Source organism: Equus caballus, chromosome 27 (assembly GCF_041296265.1).
Source record: "Equus caballus isolate H_3958 breed thoroughbred chromosome 27, TB-T2T, whole genome shotgun sequence".
NCBI lineage: Eukaryota > Metazoa > Chordata > Mammalia > Perissodactyla > Equidae > Equus > Equus caballus.
The window spans coordinates 36,599,813-36,620,369 of record NC_091710.1 but is presented as its reverse complement, the minus strand read 5'-3'; the positions used below and the strand labels follow the sequence as shown (position 1 = coordinate 36,620,369).

Sequence of the window (20,557 nt, the reverse complement as noted above, 5' to 3'; positions counted from 1 at the left end):
AATTGTTAAAATGTGTAATAAGGATAAAGTAATTTCTGATGGATAGATAACAGACAGATATTCTTAAATATGTATATACTTTTTACACTTTTTCCTGCATGATTGTTTACAAGGCATATATGATATTGGCTTAAGAAATTACCCACAATTGGTGAGACATTTTGAGTATTATTTGTTGCTATTTTTTTCAGCATATAATATTTTAAAAACACTAATTCAAAAGTATGGTTCTCTATGATTTTTTTCCTCTGTTTAAGAATCTACTAAAAAAGAATAAAACTAGCATATGATTGGAAGTGGTGGTAGACACTGTCTACGAGTGTACTGCCCATATTCCCTTGTCCTTACAACCTCAGCGCTCTGCTCTCCAGCCTGACTGCCCCCACCAGCACCTGCATTCCTTTGCCTGGCTGGACTTCTTTGATAGCTGAAGTCCACCAGTGTGGGGAAAGTAATGCCTTCCCCAGGGCTACCGCACTCAACAGTGACTGATGAGCGGTGGTATACAAATACCTCAGCTTCCTGCACCACTCGGGTGGGAACATAGATGTATGTGTTCTACACAGGCTCCTGGAGATCCCCCAGCAGTATTAAGCTTCAGTGGCCCACAACAGGAATTGGCTGGATAACACGTCTTTTTTGGCTGCCCTCCCTTCCGGAATTCAGTTTCCCATTCCTTTCCTACATTTCCTTCACCTCCAATCTGAACTACTTTCACTTGAGTCATTGTCTTTGGGTAGTTTTGGAAGAAATCCAAACCAAACCAGGACTTCTTTCAATGTTTAAAAGTACTTACACATATATTATTATATTTCATCTCATACACAATTACAAGGTAAGAAAAGCAGTATTAGACTCATTTTATAGAAGAACAGAGAGACTAAGTAACTTCCCCCTAATGACAAGTGGTAAGAGGCAGAGCTTGGGAAGAACTCAACTCTGTTTTCTTTCAATCTGTTTCTCTTCGTCTGTACATTTCAGGAAAAAGGCATAAAAATGACTCTGGGTCTGAGAATCTTCTTCACTTTCTCTTATGTGAACATCTCTTTTTAAGCATGTAAAAATGTCACAGATTAAATTACGTTTACTTAGGTATATTAAAGAAAACCACTATCTCAAAAACATTTACATATCAATCATATTTACTGATGGCATGCAATATACAACCATCCTAAACATTAAACTATAGGTCAATGTGATCCTAAGCACTGGTTATTTCAATTTTTTTAAGTTTTTTTTCCTTGTGTCTTTTGAAGTCATCCTTTGGGTGTAAATGCTGGATGGGATGGTTTTCTTGACTGGAAAATATCTAAGACGACAAACTTTTCTGTAGCTCTGTAGCTAAAACAGGTCTTCTCATTTTCAACACTGACATTTTGGGCCAGATGATTCCTTGTTCTAGGTGGCTGCCCTTTGCCTTGTAGGATGTTTAGGAGTATCCCTGGTCTCTACCACTAGCTGGCAGTAGTGGGCAGATGTCCCCACAGTTGTGACAACCAAAAACGTATCTGGTAACTACCAAATGTCCCCTGGAAGGGCAAATTCCCCCCTGGTGGTGTGACATGAGTTTTACAGCCCAAACACCCTTTCATTACATCACAACAGACAGCCAATTTATAACGGCAGTAAACTTTATGTGGCAATGGAACAGAAACCATTTATACCTACCTTGAAATTTTACACATGAGGAAAAGTTGAAGTCCTGATAACATTTATATAATGTTACAGGGTTCCAAAGTCACCAAGTGTGGAAGAAATAACAATGGGCGTGAAGCTTACGCTTATGCAACATTACTTAATGGGGTTACACAGAAAGAGTCACGGTTTTTCATGTTTTGGCCCAATAGTAGAATCTGTTATCAGCTTATATTCCTCACTAGTAGCTCAATATAGCCATGAGAGCATGAGGCAGAACTGAAACACTCTGGTAAGATAAGAGAGATAGCATGTGAAAGCAAACAATATTTCTGTGGAGTGAGTAAAATAGATTTAACCATATTGATGAAAACTTAAAGTGAACTTTGAGGAAGTTCATAAGCACAAAGAAACTGTGCCCCAGTGTCCATTGCAATAGAAGCAGATGTTAATGGAAGTTCTCCTGTACTTTGGGCTTAATTAGTTTTACTTTGTAATTCTGTTTCTAGCTTTGCATTTTGATGAATCCCTATCAATCTTTTAACAAGAAGGCAGGCAGAGGTGTACCAGGCACAAGGGGTCTGCCATTATCTTAACCCTGAAAATCTTCCTTCACTTCTGTTTTGCTGTCATCTTTTTATAGCATCATCTTAGGAATGTATATAGACCCATTCCCTTTCTTCAAATGTGTGTATGTAGAAGGTTTATGTATATGGTATTTACTTGATGCAAGAAAAGGCCATTCAATTCTCAGTGGCCTTTTAAGCTCTCTGCTTAGATTTTGGATGACTAACCTGGCTTTTAATGTTCTGTATTTCATTTCTGATTACTTTATAGCTGAATGCAACAACATTCTCTTTAATCTGTTACCTACAGATAGGCAGTGTGCTTAATTACATAATATATTCTCTCTCTTTGAGGAGAAAGTATAAGGCGGCAGCATTTAGTAATACCTATTTTTTATAATTTTATACATTTTCATAATAAGCACTTATTAATTTTATGATCAGAAAGTAAATTTTAAAAGCAAAAGTTGAAATAGAAAAAGTCAAAGTATCATATTTCAAAAAAGTAATTAGAAGAATCAGATAATAGAGAAAAACAGCCTGGAAGCTAGTGCTACATTCCAGGACTACACCTGACCAGACATATCTTTACGTCTCTAGGGTCTTACTAGGCCTTAGTCATCTTATTTAAGAGGATTATGTTTGTGAAGATTATGGACATTTCATGAGCTTTTACTCTTATTCAATTAGTCAGTCTCTCTGCACAAAATAATAGGTATCATCTCTGATTCATGTAGATTGTTCAGGGCCCTCAGATTTCTTAGAATTTCTGTCAAAAATTTCAAGTGGATTTTAGCATCAAGATTCAAACATTAACCACTATTACCAACAATATGCATATCTAAACTTTAAATTACATTTTAAAATAATTTAGTCTACTTATCATCAACTTAGTCCTCAAATGAGTCTTAATCATGTTCCAAGATCGACCATTCTAATTGTGGCTCTCCTACTTTCTCTTGGAATGCTGCTTTTCCTCATTTGTAAAGTACCTGCTCTCTAATCTCACAGTATTGTTACTTGGAATCTATAAAATATTGTGTATCAGACCACTTTATATATTACATATCAGCATTTCCCAGAATGTTCTAGTATTTATGAATAGAAGACAAAAATAAGTTTGAGAGGCACTGGGTTAAACAAAATTAATAGGTTTCTTTATCATTGATGTGTACTATAAACTTTCACATGGATAATATCAGATGCAGCATTTACCAAACATCTGATGAGGAAAATTTTTTTAGAGCATAATGATGATAACAATTAATCATTGTTAGTGTGACTGAGATCATTTAATCCTTGCAACCAGCCTATTAGGTAGGTTTTACCATTATTTAGACAAACTCGTCTACAAAAAATATGTGGTAGGGTCAAACCTAGGATTATCAGTATCCAAAACATGCATTTTTTAAGCATGTATTTAAAGCATTTATGTTTTAGAAAAAAATTTATAGAAATATAGCATGATAGAGAAAAGTTTATATTTCACAAGTTTACGGTTAAATGAATTTTCACAAATTGATCACACCTGTATATCCATGACCTAGATGAAGAAATAAGATATTTAGAAGCCCCCTCATGTCCCACTCCAGTTATGATCTAGCCAGCTCAAAGGTAACCACTTTGCTGACACCTAACATACAGATTAGTTTTGCCTCGTTGTCAAGCTAAATACATGAAATTCTTACAGTATATAAATTTTTGTGCCTGCCTTCTTCCACTTAATATTATATTTTTGAGAGTCATCCTTTTTGGTGCATGTAAAAAGCAGTTATTGTTGCATATGTTCCACTGTCTGAATATACTACAATTTATTTATTCATTCCACTATTGATGGACATTTAGGTTGTTGCAAGCCTGGGGCTATTGAGAATAATGCTGCTGTTAGCATTCTTGTACATCTCATTTGGCAATCATGTAGATGCATTTCTCTTGGGTATATACCTATGGAATGAAATTTCAGGATCATGGGTATGAAGATGACCAGTTTTCAAACATATTGTCAACTTTTAAACTGGTTGAACCAATTCACATTTTAGTTATTGAAACTCTGCATGGTAACGATGTTACCATTTTAATCATTTTAGTGAGTATGTTACAGCACCTTATTGTGTTTTAAGTTTCATTTACTTAACCAATAAAGTTGAATTCCTTTTCACATGTTTAGTGGCCATTTGGATAGCCTCTTTTGAGAAGGAGCCTGATCAAGTCTTTCCCCCAATTTTTCCCATGGGCTACTTATCTGTTTCTTATTGATTTGTAAGAATTCCTCATATACTCTGGATCCAAGTCTTTGTAAGACCTATTTATTACAAATATCTTCTCCAACTCTGTGACTAGCCTTTTCACATTCCTAATGGAACCTTTTGAAGATGGAAAGTTTTGAATTTTAATATATTTCAATGTAGCTTTTTTTCCATTCATATTTACCTCCACAATCCATATGGAATTTATATTTATGCTATGTGATAACTGTCAAGATTCATTTTTTCCATATACATATCTAATTACTCTAGCACTATCTATTAAAAGCCCTGCTTCCCCACTGCATTTTGGTGTCACTATTGGCCATAAACCAAGTGGCCATATCTGTGTGCATCTGTTTCTGAAAACTCATTCTGTTAAGTGGATCTATTTGTCTATGCTCGTATTAACAAAACACTATCCTAGTTAATGTAACTTTAAAACAACTTTTAAAAACTGGTAATGTAAGTTATTTAGCTTTGTACTTCTCTTTCAAGATTGTTTTAATTATTCTTATACATTTGCATTTCCATAGGGATTTCCTATTATGCATAACTTAACATTTAAAATATCAAGCAATAATACTGACATATATTTCATAAATCAATGCACTAAATAAAAATTGCTCAATCTGAAAAAAATAAAGTTGAACCTTTTAATAATTAACGTGGCTTTTATGTTTAAAAGGGATAAAACTAGATATCATAATGCCAAATCCCATTAAAAACTCAATCAAATTATGAGTGATTATAATTTGATTATATTCAAATTATGGCAATCAAATTATGCAACTTAAAAAACTGGCAGAAAGAACTCACCATCAACCAGAACTCTACTTAGAAACCATGACTTCAGAGAAAGGAAAAAAAAGTATTTCTGGAAGCCATGAGAGCTTGATAGTGTAATCCTAAGGTATTTACAAAGTTAGTTGACTTTAACATTAACACTGAAATAATTCTTCACGAATAATTTTAAAACAAATTTCTTAAACCACTTACATAAACCAAACAGAGTTGAAATCAGGCATAAGCCTTTAAAATGTAAATAGAATGGTTATTCAATTATATTACAAATATGAAAAATAATAAAAATTACTGTCTCATATCCCTTACTCCACTAAATGTACACTGGTCTTCAAAAATTAATGCTAAATTATAAAACTCCTTTATATTAGTCATAAGACACTCCTTTCATCACTTTATTCTATACCACTGAAAGAGGTAAATAGCCTCATTACAGTTATTGTCAAAAACACGAATCCTACACGGCAATTTGTCTTTAGAAATATATACAGGTTAAAATATGAAGAAATTACCAAAGGAGGATATGCTGATTTTCAAGTTATGCCTTGAAATTTAAACACCTCTATTATAAAGAAAAACATTTACTATTATCATTCTAATGGACAATTATTGTTGAAGGCAAAAATTCTGTACCAGTAACTATTTCATTTTATAAAGCAAAGTTAATCTTCTATTTTGTTCCAGTAATGTGAAAACATTATTATGTAAATCAATGCATTAAAACAAAACCTAAAGCACAATTTTCCTGTTTCAGTGTACGTCGACATTATGCATACAAAAAAGCAGGCAGGAAAGTTTTACTAAAATATGCTAAAATGCAAAACAAGAAAAAAGCTTTATCCTTAGAGGCAACCTTCTCCTGGCCCTTTCCACAGTGTGATCTAGGCAAGTCTAAAGCCTTGTCTGTGCTGCTTAGCAATTATCTCACATAAACCTGAAATAGTATCCATATCTCTTCGGCTAATGAAACCAGCAAACAGTTAGCCATTGATGATTAAGTAGCTAGGAACTAAAGGTTTTTTTCCTTTTTTGCAGTTACTGATTATAGCTTTTAGCTGTTTAACCCACCCACTGTTAACTGTGCTGCTTAGGCAATATGCTATCTGGCTCCCACTATGCTCCTATAGATAAGATCTCCCTGGAGCCTGGGTCACCACAGTAATGGGTGTGTGAGCTGTTTTCAGGAATTAGAACTCCTTGTCCACTTCAGGTAGATTGAGACCATCAACTCATCAACTGGGCCCGTGGAGATGTCCGATAGGCAACCTTTTCACATCAAGAGGCTAAAAACTCTACCCTCAGAAAATGCTAATGCTGCCATTTTGCAAACACGCGTCCTGTGAAGAGGCATGGAGTCTGACTACGCTTGTGCATATCATCAATTACCTCACCTCTCCTCACCTCCAATCACCAGTCTCCATATTTCAGACCACCTTGCGCCCCCTACACCATAAATATCCCGGCGTCTCTATTTTTGAGGCGGCAGTTTTGAGACTCATGGTCTCGCTTCCTCACATGATTCCCCTGTGATTAAACCCTCTCTCTGCTGCAATCTCATCATCTCTGTGTTTGGCTTTCTGGGATGTGGGCAAAAATGAACCTGGCACGCTAATACCAAGAGTACACTCACTTTTAACTGTCTTTGTATCAAGAAGCTCCAGTATTTCCAGGACTTTTACGATCTTTTCTTCAATCCTAATACTTTATTCAAACATAAGAAAAATTTATATTTTTACAAAATATAAGGGGGTGAAAAGTTTGAGACTAATTCATCTTTTTAAATATCATCATTTCTATAACTTTTGATTAAGATGTTGAAAAGCTAAGATAAATACATTGAAAGTTAGATGCAAGTATGAAGGAATGAAAAGTTTCTTCCTTTTTAAAAACACAGAATACTCTATTTTCTTAGTGTTCCTTTGGGCCATGAGAGTACCTTTTCCTAAAGGCCATGCCAATTTCTATGGCAAAATAGTAAGACAAAAATGTAAAGGGGGATGAAAACTTTTCTAAATCAATCAATAAAATTTCTCTTTAATCTAATCTGAACCTTAAAATAAATGTTCCTGTGACATTAAGTTTGCTAACTGATTTATACTGAATTAACAGTGACATGTTGACCCTATTTTTCTTCTGACTGGTGAGGAAAAAAATTAAAAGAAGAATTATGATAATCTAATTTATAAAACAAAAATCTCCTAGTATGAGTCCTTATAATCATTTGCTAAAATATTTATTAAGGACCAGCTGAGGCAGATTGTAAAGATGACAAACAGCTTAAGAGAAATTTTCTAAGTTTAAAGATTTGCCTAACATGGAATATAAAAAACATTAAAAACATCATACTAAAAGAACGCATAAACAAATGGACTAACTACATGCGCATAATTATATAAAGGGAGGGAGGAAGAACTTCCAATGTAGTTAAGAAGGGCTGCACCTCAGGGGAAGCAGATCAGCTGAGATTGAACGGTGGGTATAATTTGACAGAAACAGAGGACATTCCAGGAACGGAAAATAAAGCACATATTTCGGGGACAAGGAATAGTATAAATAGGCTAACATTGAGTTTCACTGAAAAGTAGTAGAGGTATTGGGTTGAAAAGGAAAATTCCAATAGGCAGGAAATGGAGAGCCACTTAGGATTTCCAAATTAACTGGTAACTCAGATCCACACAGATGAATGTTAGAACTATAATGAAGGTATGCTTTAGGGCTATTCACCTAGTGAATACATCTCTGAAGTCTAGTGCCTAGCATGTATTCAGAAAGCAACAGACAGCATCGACTGTTGTTGCTGTTATTGTTATTGGCACAAACTTGTCTGGAACTTACTCCAGTAAACTACTGGTGAGGGCATTAGAGTCTCCTGATTTAGCAAAGTAGTGGTTGAAATGGTAAGACAATAGAGATTACAGTAAGAAATGTAGCAGGATATGACACTTCAAAATATGCCACTTTGGGGTAAGGATTATTTTGAACTGAAGGCAACTAAGAAGAAACAGATACAAAAAAAGCTCTCCGCCCTCCCCCATCTGCCTAAAAGCAGGACACACATTTACAAGGGTGTCCTTCTTCCTTTCTCTACCAGGAAGGACAAAGGTTAATCCCTGAAGACAACTTCAGACCCTAATCAATGGAGAAGGCACCTGCTGACTTAAACCTACATAATAAACCTTAATATTGCTTACCTTGCTTTTCCTGGTCAGCTACAAATAAGTGGCCTCCCCCCAATACCTTTCTTTCTGTCTTTAGCTGAAGATGGGATCTAAGTCTGAGTTCTAAGCCACCTCGGAGAGTTATTTATTTTTCTCTGAGTATCTCCCCCGTGCACAGTCATGCGCCACATAATGACATTTTGGTCAATGACAGACCACATATACGACGGTGGTCCCATAAGATTAGTACCATATAGCCTAGGTGTGTAGTAGACTGTGCCATCTAGGTTTGTGTAAGTGCGCTCTATGATGTTCACACAATAAAATCGTGCAGCGACACCTTTCTCAGAACACATCCCTGTCTTTACGTAGCTCATGACTGTACATGTGGCATATATGTTAACAAACTTCTGGGGTTTTTTTTCTCTTTTTATTCTGTCCTTTGTTATAGGGGTCTCAGCCAAAAACTCAGTAGAGTGAAAATTATTTTTTCTTCCTCTCTGGAACTGAAAACATTCATAAGAATGTTCATTAATTTTTCATACACTTTAACAAATCATAAACAATAAAAAGCCATGCTTAATATGTTTTTTTACTTAAAGAATATTCTTTTCAGAAGAATATTAAAAGACAGTAATGAAAAAATTATGAGATTTCCTAAATTTACACTTTTAAGTATCATCAGCACAAAAGTGATCAAACTTTGTGTCAGGCCCTTCTCTATGTAATGGGGATATATCAGTGACAAAAAGAGATGAAAAGCCATGCTGTCAGGTGCTTATATCCTATTGGGGTCATGGCAAAAAAATATGAATAAAAATAACAACACAAAATAAGTAAATTGTATATCATGTTTTAAGATGATTAAGTGCTATGGAGAAAAAATAAAATAGGAAAGAGAAACAGTGTGAGTATCAGGGAAGAGGATGAGAGGAAAGGACCACACTTTTAAAACAGAGTGGTCAGAAAGACTTGAAGGTAAGGGAACAATTTATTGCTCAATAATTACTTGCAAGTATTTTTCTTTAAAATAATTATTTTGAATATTAAAGACACTCAAATTACTCCTCTCTCTTGGTGACAGATTTCAAAAATACATACACATAGCAAAAACTATGTCTGAATTCCTATGGCAGCTGATTATCCAGAGTCTAACTTTTACTCCATATCCTTGCCATCTATAGGAGAAATCTGAAAATGTTCATAAAATCATGTTAATAAAAATATGAGACCAAATTGATTATTATGTAGCATCAATGACCGTTACTCTGAAAACCTGCAACTAGTCCTTAAAATCTGACTGGGCACTCAGGGAACAAGCTATGAATAAAGTGAACTATATTGCTCTATTACAGCTCCACAAAGAAATTCAAATAAAGTCACAAACAATGTAGGAAGAAGAAATAAACAGCTTGTTCGCTTTTGTTAATATTAAAGATATCTGAAGCACTGTAAGCAATGAAGAATAAATCTTAAAAGCTTACATTAAACATTTAGATTTACAGAGAATTTATAACACTACTTTGCCATATGATAATCTTATTCTAGTCAGAACTACAACTCTAGAAATTAAGAATTTATTATTATTCTTGATGTGATCATGGTATTGTGGTTATGATTCTTAAGGAAGACCTTATCTTTTAGAGATATCTACTAAAATATTTATCTATGAAATGAAATCACATTGGACACTTATTTCAAGAGAATCCAAGAGCAGGTAAAGAGAACTGGGTGGGAGAATAATGAAACAAGATTGGTTACGAGCTGGTAATTGATTAAGTTTGGTGATGGGTACATGACAGGTGTCATTACATTATTCTCTCAAAAATCTGTATATTTTCCAAAAGAAAGTTAAAGGAAAAAGCACATTTTTAAACAGTTGTTAACCTTCACCAACTTAACACCAAGCATCAAAGTCAGTATTTTGCCATACTGATCTACTACAATACTTCCCACCTACTAAAAGGAAAGGGAAGGCAACAAAATAAGTTATGTAAATTCAGTAGCAGTTACTAATGGGAACTTTGCTACTGACTTAACTACACATCAATTTCAGTTTTAATTTTGTGGCAAATAGTCCTAGCATTCCAGTACATGACTGCCAGCATTCTTAATGATGTTTTAATTAATCTCTTCTGAACTAAATTAAATTTACCATCGATGGGACACTGGCTACAATCTGTTCCTATTTCTTCTTGTGGCATTACATATTACTGCCACAGCAGTACACAAAGTTGAAAGAACACTTTATGCATGTGTATTTGATATAGGTATACTGACTGATTTTCTTAATCAACACTAAAGCAGTCCTCACCCAAAAAAAAATTAATATGTGTATATATGTGCTTGTGTGTATGTATGGCACAGGTAGTAAACGAGAAGAGAGAACATATATTTAATATTTACAGATAGAAGCCTTTCTTATTAAATACTATACATAATTTTTAACTCCCATATAAACAGGATTAAAGTTCAGAACATTGATGCTTAGAACGTGCACTTACCACTTGACCATTGTGTGGGTTCTTATGAGCATATGGAGGTCCACGGATATGATTCCACATCTGGCCAGAAGTCATAGCAAAGACTATACACTGAAAAACAGGGCACAATGTTATAACATGTAAACCAAAGAATACCAGAATACTGCATTTTAAAAAAATAGTCATGAAACTACCTTTTAAAAATCACACTGGCTCACTCATTAAAATAATATTCACTTGTTAACTGTGGGACCTTCGGTAAGTTATTTTTCTTTCTGCTTCTCAGATCTGCTATCCATAATATGGGGATGCCAACTATGCTGAAGAGATACAGTAATGATTAAACTAGATAACATTCGGAAAGCATCTGGCATGGTGACAGACAATCTGATATGTCCTAACCAGGGCCAGTCAAAAGTATAGATGAAACACGATGTTTTAGACATACCCAGGAATAACCCATAGAGATTATATGCCTGCTAGGTCTACCTGAAAAGGCTGTATTTGGAGAACTAATCTTGGAGGTCCCAAGACATTATAGGGAGGGCGAGAGAGAGAGTATGAACCAGTAGTCACAATCACTATAACCTATGTGTAAGCATTTTTGGTTTAAATCATAAAATATGTTTAAATTTACAAACTTGAATATCTTTAGACTGAAATGTGCTCTTCACGTTAAAACAGTTCCCAGTACTTCCTACTGTCCCATAACTTGCCCAAGTCACTCTTGACTAGAGCTGCCTGGCTCTGGTAGGTATTTGTATCAACAAAGATTCAAGGTCAGAATGAACAATGCATGATTGGGGGTCTAAACAGTCTAGATTTGCACAATTTTTAAAGGGAAAAGTAGGATGGGGAAAATTACAGAGGATCTTTAAACTCAAGAGAATAAATCTGGATTCTGTTCTATAACTTTGGGGGAGCCAAGGTGTTTCAAAAGAAAATGACAATAACAGGATTATAGAGGTTAATCTGAATTCTTTTCCCACTTTCCTGAGAGTAACTCTGAAACTAACTCAAACTTCTTAAAAGCCAGATTTGACTTGTACAGACTTAGCTAAGGTTGAGATATTTTCTGAAAGTTAGATTTGTACCAAATATTTGCACTTTAAACTGAGTAGATATACTAGAATATTACACCCAGAGTGAGCATAAAGAATTATATACCGTCTAAAAGAAATCATTTAAAAATGTACACTTGTTATGTGAGAAAAATAAATTGCATATCTAACTCACAGAAGTATCATGTCAGCGATTTAGAAAGTATATTAAAGTTGATTATGCTGTACATATAATATAAACAGTGTTTCAGGTAGAGTATATTTTAAAATCCAAGAAAAGAGAGATCAAGCGAATAAATACATTTATAGTATAAACAAGTGACCTCCTTGCTTTTAATAGATACCCAATAATACTAGAGTTCTACTTCTCGGAACCTAACACTTCAAGTCACTAAATCAGCACTGACACTATTGTGTATATTTATTTCTGGTTTTACTTTTACTTGTCTGCCCATTCTTTCTCTGCCTTTTACTGCTTCAACTGGTATTCCTATCTCCAACTATGGTGGAAAAAATACATATCAAGTTTTATGTTAGAAAGATGACATTAGCTACAGTATGGTTAATAGACTGGAGAAAAGTAAAATTTGCATAGAATTCAGTTTGGAGGCTGATGCACAAATACACATGAGAGAGCACAGTGGCTCATTCCATGGTAGTGATAGGAACTGAGAGAAGTACACATATAGGAGAAATATATAAGAGGCGGAGCCAACAGACAGTGGTGGTTGATTGATGTGAGAGAAAATAGTCAAAATTACTCTCTGGGTTTCTGGGTTCTGATTTGAGCAACAGGGTATAGTTTGTGGTGCCACCCAACGAGGTACAGAGTGGGGCCAGAAGTATGTGAGGGTGAAAGGGAAGCAGGTCAAAGATTTGGAGTTCAGTTTTATATGGGGTGACCCTAAAGTGCTTTCAAAACATCCATTTCAAAACATCTTTCGATGGTGAGACTTCTTTGAGACATTTGCATATGTGATCTAATGACAGAGTTCTAGGAAAAAACCACCAATCTGCAAAGGGTCCGCACATAGTTGGTTACTGAAGTCATGGGAATGGATGAAAATGCTCAAGAAGAGTAGATAGGGTAAGAGGAAAAGAAGGCCTAGAGGCCTAGGAAAGAACCCTGAGGAATACATGTATGCCGATTCATAACCAGGAGCCTGCAAAGGAACCTGTACACACAAGTCAGAGAGGAAGAAAATGAAGAAAGTAGACACATTGCAATAGAAGCCAAGGATAGAATTTTGAGAAAGAAGGATGTGGTCATCAAAAATTGTCAAATGCTGGAAAAATCAAATCAAACAACCTGAAGAGTCTCACTTTATTTCCGACTATTCATTTGAGATACTAAGATACTTAACAGACTAAAATATTTATAAAACAATGTATCCATCCAAGAATCTTCAACACTCTTCAGTTCTACCACTGGTATGTTTAAAGTCCTTTGCCCAGTGGTATATCATAGTAGTTAAGAACAGAGGCTCTTAAATTAGAACACTGCAGGTTCAGGCTTGTCTTCAGCACCTGCGCTACCTCGGAGAAGTTCATCATTCTGGGCCTCGGTTTCTTATCTATAATATTAGGATAATTATTGGCAGCAGTCTTTTTAAGCTAGGAAGGTTTTAAGTCAGTCAGCCCATGTAGCACATTTAAAACTGTGCATGATATACAATGTAAACTTAGTAAATATTATTTATTATTATTCCAAAGCCCTCCACAATTTGGTCCTACACTCCAAAATAGCACAATGGGGGCCAGCCCAGTGGCATAGAGGTTATGTTCGGGCGCTCCGCTTCGGCACCCTGGGGTTTGCCAATTCAGATCCCGGGTGTGGACCTACACACTGCTTATCAAGCCATGCTGTGGCAGGCATCCCACATATAAAATAGAGAAAGATGGGTACAGATGTTAGCTCAGGGCCAATCTTCCTCAGTAAAAACAGCAGGATTGGCAGTGGATGTTAAATCAGGGCTAACCTTCCAAAAAAAAAAAAAAAATAGCACCATGTCCCACCATTCCTTAACTGACACTGTATGTTCCATTCGGGTTACTCTTTTTGCTGCTGCTCACATCCCTGAGGCAATGCCTATATCTACATCTTGTTAACACTACTCCTACTCAGTCAACCTCTCTATACTACCCAAGGCCTATGTATGGTTCTCTATGAAGCTCTTCCAGTTTATTGTATTTGTTCAACAATTATTTACTCAGCATACCAAGTATTTTACTGGACACTTAGGGTATAACAATGAATAAGACAAAGATAGTCCCTGCCCTCAGGTAGAAATCCTAAATAAGCGACACGCACCCCTAACCATGAAAAGTAAGTGGGTATTTCTCATTCACTCATTCACCACTTATTTACTGAGAGCCTACTATATGCTCATGAACTGTTTTAGAAGCTGACAATAAAGCAATGAACAAAAATTCAAGGGGGGAACTGTCCTCGTGGAGCTTACATTCTATAGGGAAGAAATAGACAATAAAAAATAAAAAATTAAATTATATGATAGACAAGGATAAATGCTTTGAAGAAAAGTAAAGCAGGGAAGGTGGGAAGGAAGTCATGGGAGAGGAGGTTGCAATATTCATCAGAATGCTCAGCAGGGGCCTCTCCAAGAAAGTGGTATTTGAGCAGAGATCTAAAAGAGAGCAAGCCACGTAAACATCTGGGGAAAGAGTGTTCCAAGCAAAGGGAATAGGCAGTGAAACAGACTCTACTGAAGAATGAGTGGCATATTCCAGAAGGAGTAAAGAAGTCAATAGACTGAAGGACAGTTAACGACGAGATGAGAAATTGATCAGATAGGTGAAGTAATGCAGGGTGGATCCCAGGGCCACATGGGTTGACATTTTGAAAGTTAACTGTAGGGAGGGTAAAGGTGAAAGCCAGGATGCAGTTAAAAGGCTACTGCACTAAGTGGATGAAGAAATAATGAGGAGGTTAAACAAAGGTAGCAGGGATAGTGGGAAATAGGCGGAATCTGGACATATTTTGAAGAAAGAGCCAACAGGATTTTCTGAAGAATTAGATGTGGGGCGTGAGAGAAAAAAGGTGGTAAAGGAAGACTACAAGGTTTCTGACGTGAACAATCAGAACAATAAATTTGCTATTAACTAAGAAGTCAAAGACTATAGGTCTGGGGACTGAGACCAAGAGTTTGTTTTGTAACTGTCCATTCTGAGACACCTGACAGACTTCCAGGTAAGATGCAGTATGAGCAAGTTGGGGAAGATTTGGCCCCAAGATAAAATTTGGGAGTCCATAATGGTTAGATAGTATTTAAAGCTTTAAAATTGGATGAAATCACTAAGGAAGTAAATGTAAATACAGAAGAGAAAATGGCCAAGAACTGACCCTCTGGCCACTCTGAAACAAGAGTGGTAGATAAAAAGTAACAAGCAAAGATCATTAAGAAGGAGCAGTCAGAGAAGTAAGGAAAATCACAAGTGTGGCCGGTTGAAAGACAAGTGAAGAAAGTGATTCAGGATGAAGAGATAAGTTGTGTCAATACTGATGAGAGATCAATAACATGAAGATCCAGAATTAAAAACTGAATTCAGTTCCCTGGGAAGTATTTGTGCCCCTAAAAAGAGCATTTTCAATGGAATAGTGGGTCAAAAGCCTTACGAGAAAAGAACGGAACATATAGAAAACTGTTTCAAGGAGTTTTGCTATAAAGAGGATCAGGTAAATAGAATGACATCTGGAAGGAAAAATGGTGTTACATCCCTTTAAGATGAATATGGGGATGTCTGCATTGCTAATGAGAATGATTCAGTAATACGAGAAAAAATTATGATGACACTGAAAGAGGGGAGAACCGTTGGAGCACTGTCATTGAAGAAGATTTTGTACACAAGCAGGGGTGTGAGTCTTAGATACGAGCAGAAACAGTTCAAATCATACAGCAGTACTCAGACCCCAAGGGGCCTATGCATAGAATGTAATAGGATAAAAACAAATCTTCATTTTCACTATCTTATAAGTAAAATATATAATTTCCTTCAACTATGCATGCAGGTGATAGATCACAATAGTTTTAGCAGTACCTGCGGTTTTTATCGATGAGGGAAATACAAATATTTTCTACTATAAGTTAGTCAATATCTCAAAATATCATTTATGACAGCTACTCCAAAATCATGGTAGTTATTAGAACCACACTAGGTCTTGTGATTTAATGCATTAATAAGGAAACACATATTACTATATTACAAATTTTGCTAACACATAAGAGAAAATGCTCAAATTCTCTAAAAAAAATAAGATGTTAAATAGCAATAGCTGTAATACATATGATTTGTTATATAAGTTTTAAAAAATTTATCTTAATACATGACGTATTCAAGATTCCAAAAATTGGCTCAATAAAACAAAAGTAGGCTTAAACATAGTATAGTCTGCTGAGCCATCTGAAGTAGTGACAGATGTCTTCATTTACAGTCTTTATAATTACTCACATAGCTGTGGCATTTTTCACAAGACACAAGAAAACACTGAATAAACATACACTTCTAAAATGCAAAATAGCCCAGGTCTGTAAAATCTTTTTCTCTAAATAAGTATAATTGATATTTCCTGTTTTGATTTTAACAACTAAAATGTCTACCACTTCATTGCTTTCATTAATCTGAAATTTTTAATTTTTGCAATTAATTTACCTACAATTTTATTTTTGTAGTTAACTAAATTATTCATACAACAAAATATATGATTCATATAAGCATACACCTCAATGCATTTTTACAACGTGAACACACCTTGTAAACCAGCAGTGAGATCAAGAAATGGCATACTATTAGAACAACAGGGGTCCCCTGGGCCTCTTCCTAGTCAATACCTTCGTACCTCTCCAAACGGGTAAAGACATTTTCTTGAAATGTATGTATATTCAGTTTTAGTGGATGCAACCAAACACATTTTCCCAGGAGGTTAGACCAAATTTGCACTCCAACTAGCAGCGTATGGGAGTTCTGGTTATGCACATCCTCCCCAACAACTGGACTATCTGCGTGTGTGCATGTTCGTCTCAGCTATTCTGGTAGACTTGTGGTAGGTCATACTGTAGTTTTATTTTACATTTTCCTGGTGATTAACGAAGCTGAATACCTTTCATACGTTTAGTGAAATTTGGACGCGATGGTAAAGAGCCCAGCAATCTTTGCTCTCTTTTAAAATTCAGTTATCTGCCTTTTGCTTACTGTTTTGAAAAGTTCTTTGTATTTCTGGATACAAGTCCTCTGTTACATTATCTGTATGGCAGATAATCTTTACTGAACCTGTGGCTTGTGTTCCTTTTCATTTTCTTAATGGTATCTTTTGGCAAACAGAAGTTCTTCTTTTTTTTAACTGCAGTAACATTGGATTATAACATTATATGGCTTTCAGATGTACATCGCAATATATTTTGAATTCTGTGTAGATTACATCATGTTCACCACTCAAAAACTAATTATAGTCCATCACTACATATGTGTGCCTAATCACCCTTTTTGACTACCCCTCTCCCCCCTTCCCCTATGGTGACCACCAATCCAATCTCTGTTGCCATGTGTTTGTTTGTCGTCGTTTTTATCTTCTACTTATGAGTGAGATCATATGGTATTTGACTTTCTCCCTCTGACATATTTCACTTAGCATAATACCCTCAAGGTCCATTCATGTTGTCACAAATGGCCAGATTTCATCATTTCTTATAGCTGAGTAGTATTCCATGATGTATATACACCACATCTTCTTTATCCATTCATTCCTTGATGGGCACCTAGGTTGCTTCCAAGTCTTGGCTATTGTGTATAATGCTGCAATGAACACAGGGGTGCGTGTATATTTATGCATTTGTGTTTTCAAGTTCTTTGGATAAATACCCAGCAGTGGAATAGCTGGATCATATGGTAGATCTATCCTTAATTTTCTGAGGATACTCCCTACTGCTTTCCATAGTGGCTACACCAGTTTGCACTTCCACCAGCAATGTTCTTAATGTAGTTCACTTTAGCAATTATTCCATGATGTTTACCAATTACATTCTGTTTTAAGAAATACTTGCCCATCCAGAAATCATGAAAATATATGCCTAGGTTTTCTTTTAAGTGTTAATGTTTACATTTCACGTTTAAATCCACAATTCATCTTGGATCCATGGTGGGAGGTAAGAGATGAAATTCTTTTTTTTCCATATGGATAGCCAGTTGACCCAGCACCATTTATTGGAAACACCATACATATCCAACTGCACCGCAAGGTCACTTTTGTCATAAATCCAGAAATACTGTACAAGCATGAGTCTATTTCTGGACTGTCAATTCTGTTGCATACAGCTTTTTGTACAATAAATAGCGCAAAGCCTTAATTAAATACCCATAATAAATCTTGATATCTGTAAGTGTAAATTCTCTACTATTGTTCCCTTTCTTCCGTATTGTCTTGATTATTCTATTCTTCACTCTTCTCATTTTCATAAAAATTCTAGAAACTCTGTCAATTGCCATTAAAAAATCTGAGAGTTTGTCCAAGTTCAAAATGGACATCATTACAATGTCGAGTCTTCCAATCCATGAACGCATTATATCTGCCATTTGTCTGTCTTCTTAAAAATTCTTTGAATGTCTGGTAGTTTTCAGAGTAGACGTTTTGCATATCTTTTGTTAGACTCACTCATGAGTATTTTTGATTCTATGCTAATGTATGATTTTTTAAATTTCATTTTCATTTTGTGTGTTGATGGTACGCAGAATACAATTGATTTTTGTATGTTGACTGTATACTTGTTCATCAACCTTGCTGAATTTACTTATTAAGTCTAACTTTTTTTAATGTAAACAACCAAATCATCTGCCAGTGACGTCAGTTTTATTTTTTCCTCATGTGAGTGTTTCTGTTTCTTTTTCTGTTTTGTTTGCTTTAATGCACTGCCCAGGGTCCCCAGTACAATATTCAAGAAAAAACATTTTGTATTATTTCTCATCCTAGGGTTTTCAATAAGTCATAAAATATGATGTTTACAGCAGGCTTCTTTATCAGATTAAGGAAGCTCCCCTCTATTTAGTTTTCTTTTATTCACTAACGGGCACTGAATCTATTAAGTGCTCATATGCATATATTAAAATGAGCATGAGATTTTTTTTCTCTTTACCTGTTAGTGTAGAGAATGATGCTGATAAATTTTCACATACTAAACCACCTTTGCATTACGCAAATAAACTCCACTTGATAATGTTGTATTATTTTTATTTATCACTGTCTGCAATTTCCAATATTTTGTTTAGAATAATTGCATCTATATTTATGAAAGAGATTGGCCTATCATTTTTCTATTTTTAAACATCTCTGTCAGATTTTAGAATCAAAGTTGTTCTTGCTTCAAAAAAAGCTAGGAGGCATTTCCTCTTTCTATTCACTGAAAGAGTTTGTATAAGATTAGTATTAATTCTTAAATGTTTGGAAGAATTAACCACTTTCTTTGTGTTTTAACAATGGATTCAATTACTTTAACAGAAATTGGAGTATGCTGACTCTCTCTTTCTTCTTATGCTAGTGTATGGGTTTAAGGTTGCCCAATTTCTTTGATATTGTCAAGTTTATTAGTAAGATGTGACCACCTTAGTCCAATGGAGGAATGTACTGACTGAGTCATGGATGGGTTATGGCCCTGATAAGGCTCAATCGACCTCTCGCTGACCTCAGACAGTGAAGGTTTTCCAATAAGAGTCTGGTGAGTCCCAAACTGTAACTTTTAATTCACAAGCTTGTCAATTACTCTACTCTGCTTTTCAGACCTTCTGCTTAGGGCTTTTAGCCATTCCCCCTCCGCAAACTTCTGAAGTATCCTTGAGACTCACGGAGTTTCAACCAAAAGCTCTGCTTATTTTTCTCTATCTCCACAGTAGCCCTTTGCTGAGAACTGCACTGGATTTTCAACTCTTCCCAAAATCAACAATTATCCTCAGGGTAAAAGTGGCTGAAGAAGCCAACTGACCTCTTCTAGGTGCTTTCTTTACCAGAGTCTAAGCCTCTTTAGTTCTCATGACCTCAGCAGCTCTCCACTGCTCAAACAGACGATTCATATACTTAAGTTAACTGTTTAAATTATTCTAGGGGCCAGCCCTGTGGCACAGCGGTTAAGTGTGCACGTTCTGCTTCCGCAGCCCTGGGTTTGCCGGTTCAGATCCCAGGTGCAGACATGGCACTGCCTGGCAAGCCAAGCTGTGGTAGGCGTCCCACATATACAGTAGAGGAAGATGGTTAGCTCGGTCTGGGCCAGTCTTCCTCAGCAAAAAGAGGAGGATTGGAGGCAGATGTTAGCTCAGGGCTAATCTTCCGCAAGAAAAAAAAAAGGTTATCCTAAACAGAAGCACTTGTCTGCATCTAGCTACCCACCTCATCTGAAAGCAAAAGTCAAATGTCAGTATTTACCTGGCATATAAATTTCCTAACATTTTTATTCCTTTGTTTTTATAATCCTACAATACTCACTTTTGTCAGAGAAGTATATTTTCATGATATTCAACAACCCATGAAAATATGAATAAAGTTACTCAAGAAGGCAGGTGTGACCCATTTACTAAATTGGAAGCCATCTAATTTGACATTGAACAATG

General features: G+C 35.6%; 1 protein-coding gene across 6 annotated transcripts in view; it reads right to left on the bottom strand.

The window, feature by feature from the left end:
* The window catches only part of TUSC3 (tumor suppressor candidate 3), a 223,681-nt gene that overhangs the window by 70,766 nt on the left and 132,358 nt on the right, over positions 1-20,557 (bottom strand). For all 6 annotated transcript variants that reach the window (XR_011433379.1, XR_011433380.1, XM_005606357.4 and 3 more), the window contains one exon: positions 10,911-11,000. Coding sequence is in view for 4 of the 6 variants with exons in the window: in XM_005606357.4 (XP_005606414.1) it covers positions 10,911-11,000 (90 nt within the window). In the remaining 2 variants the exon portion in view is untranslated. The remainder of the gene's footprint in view (positions 1-10,910; positions 11,001-20,557) is intronic.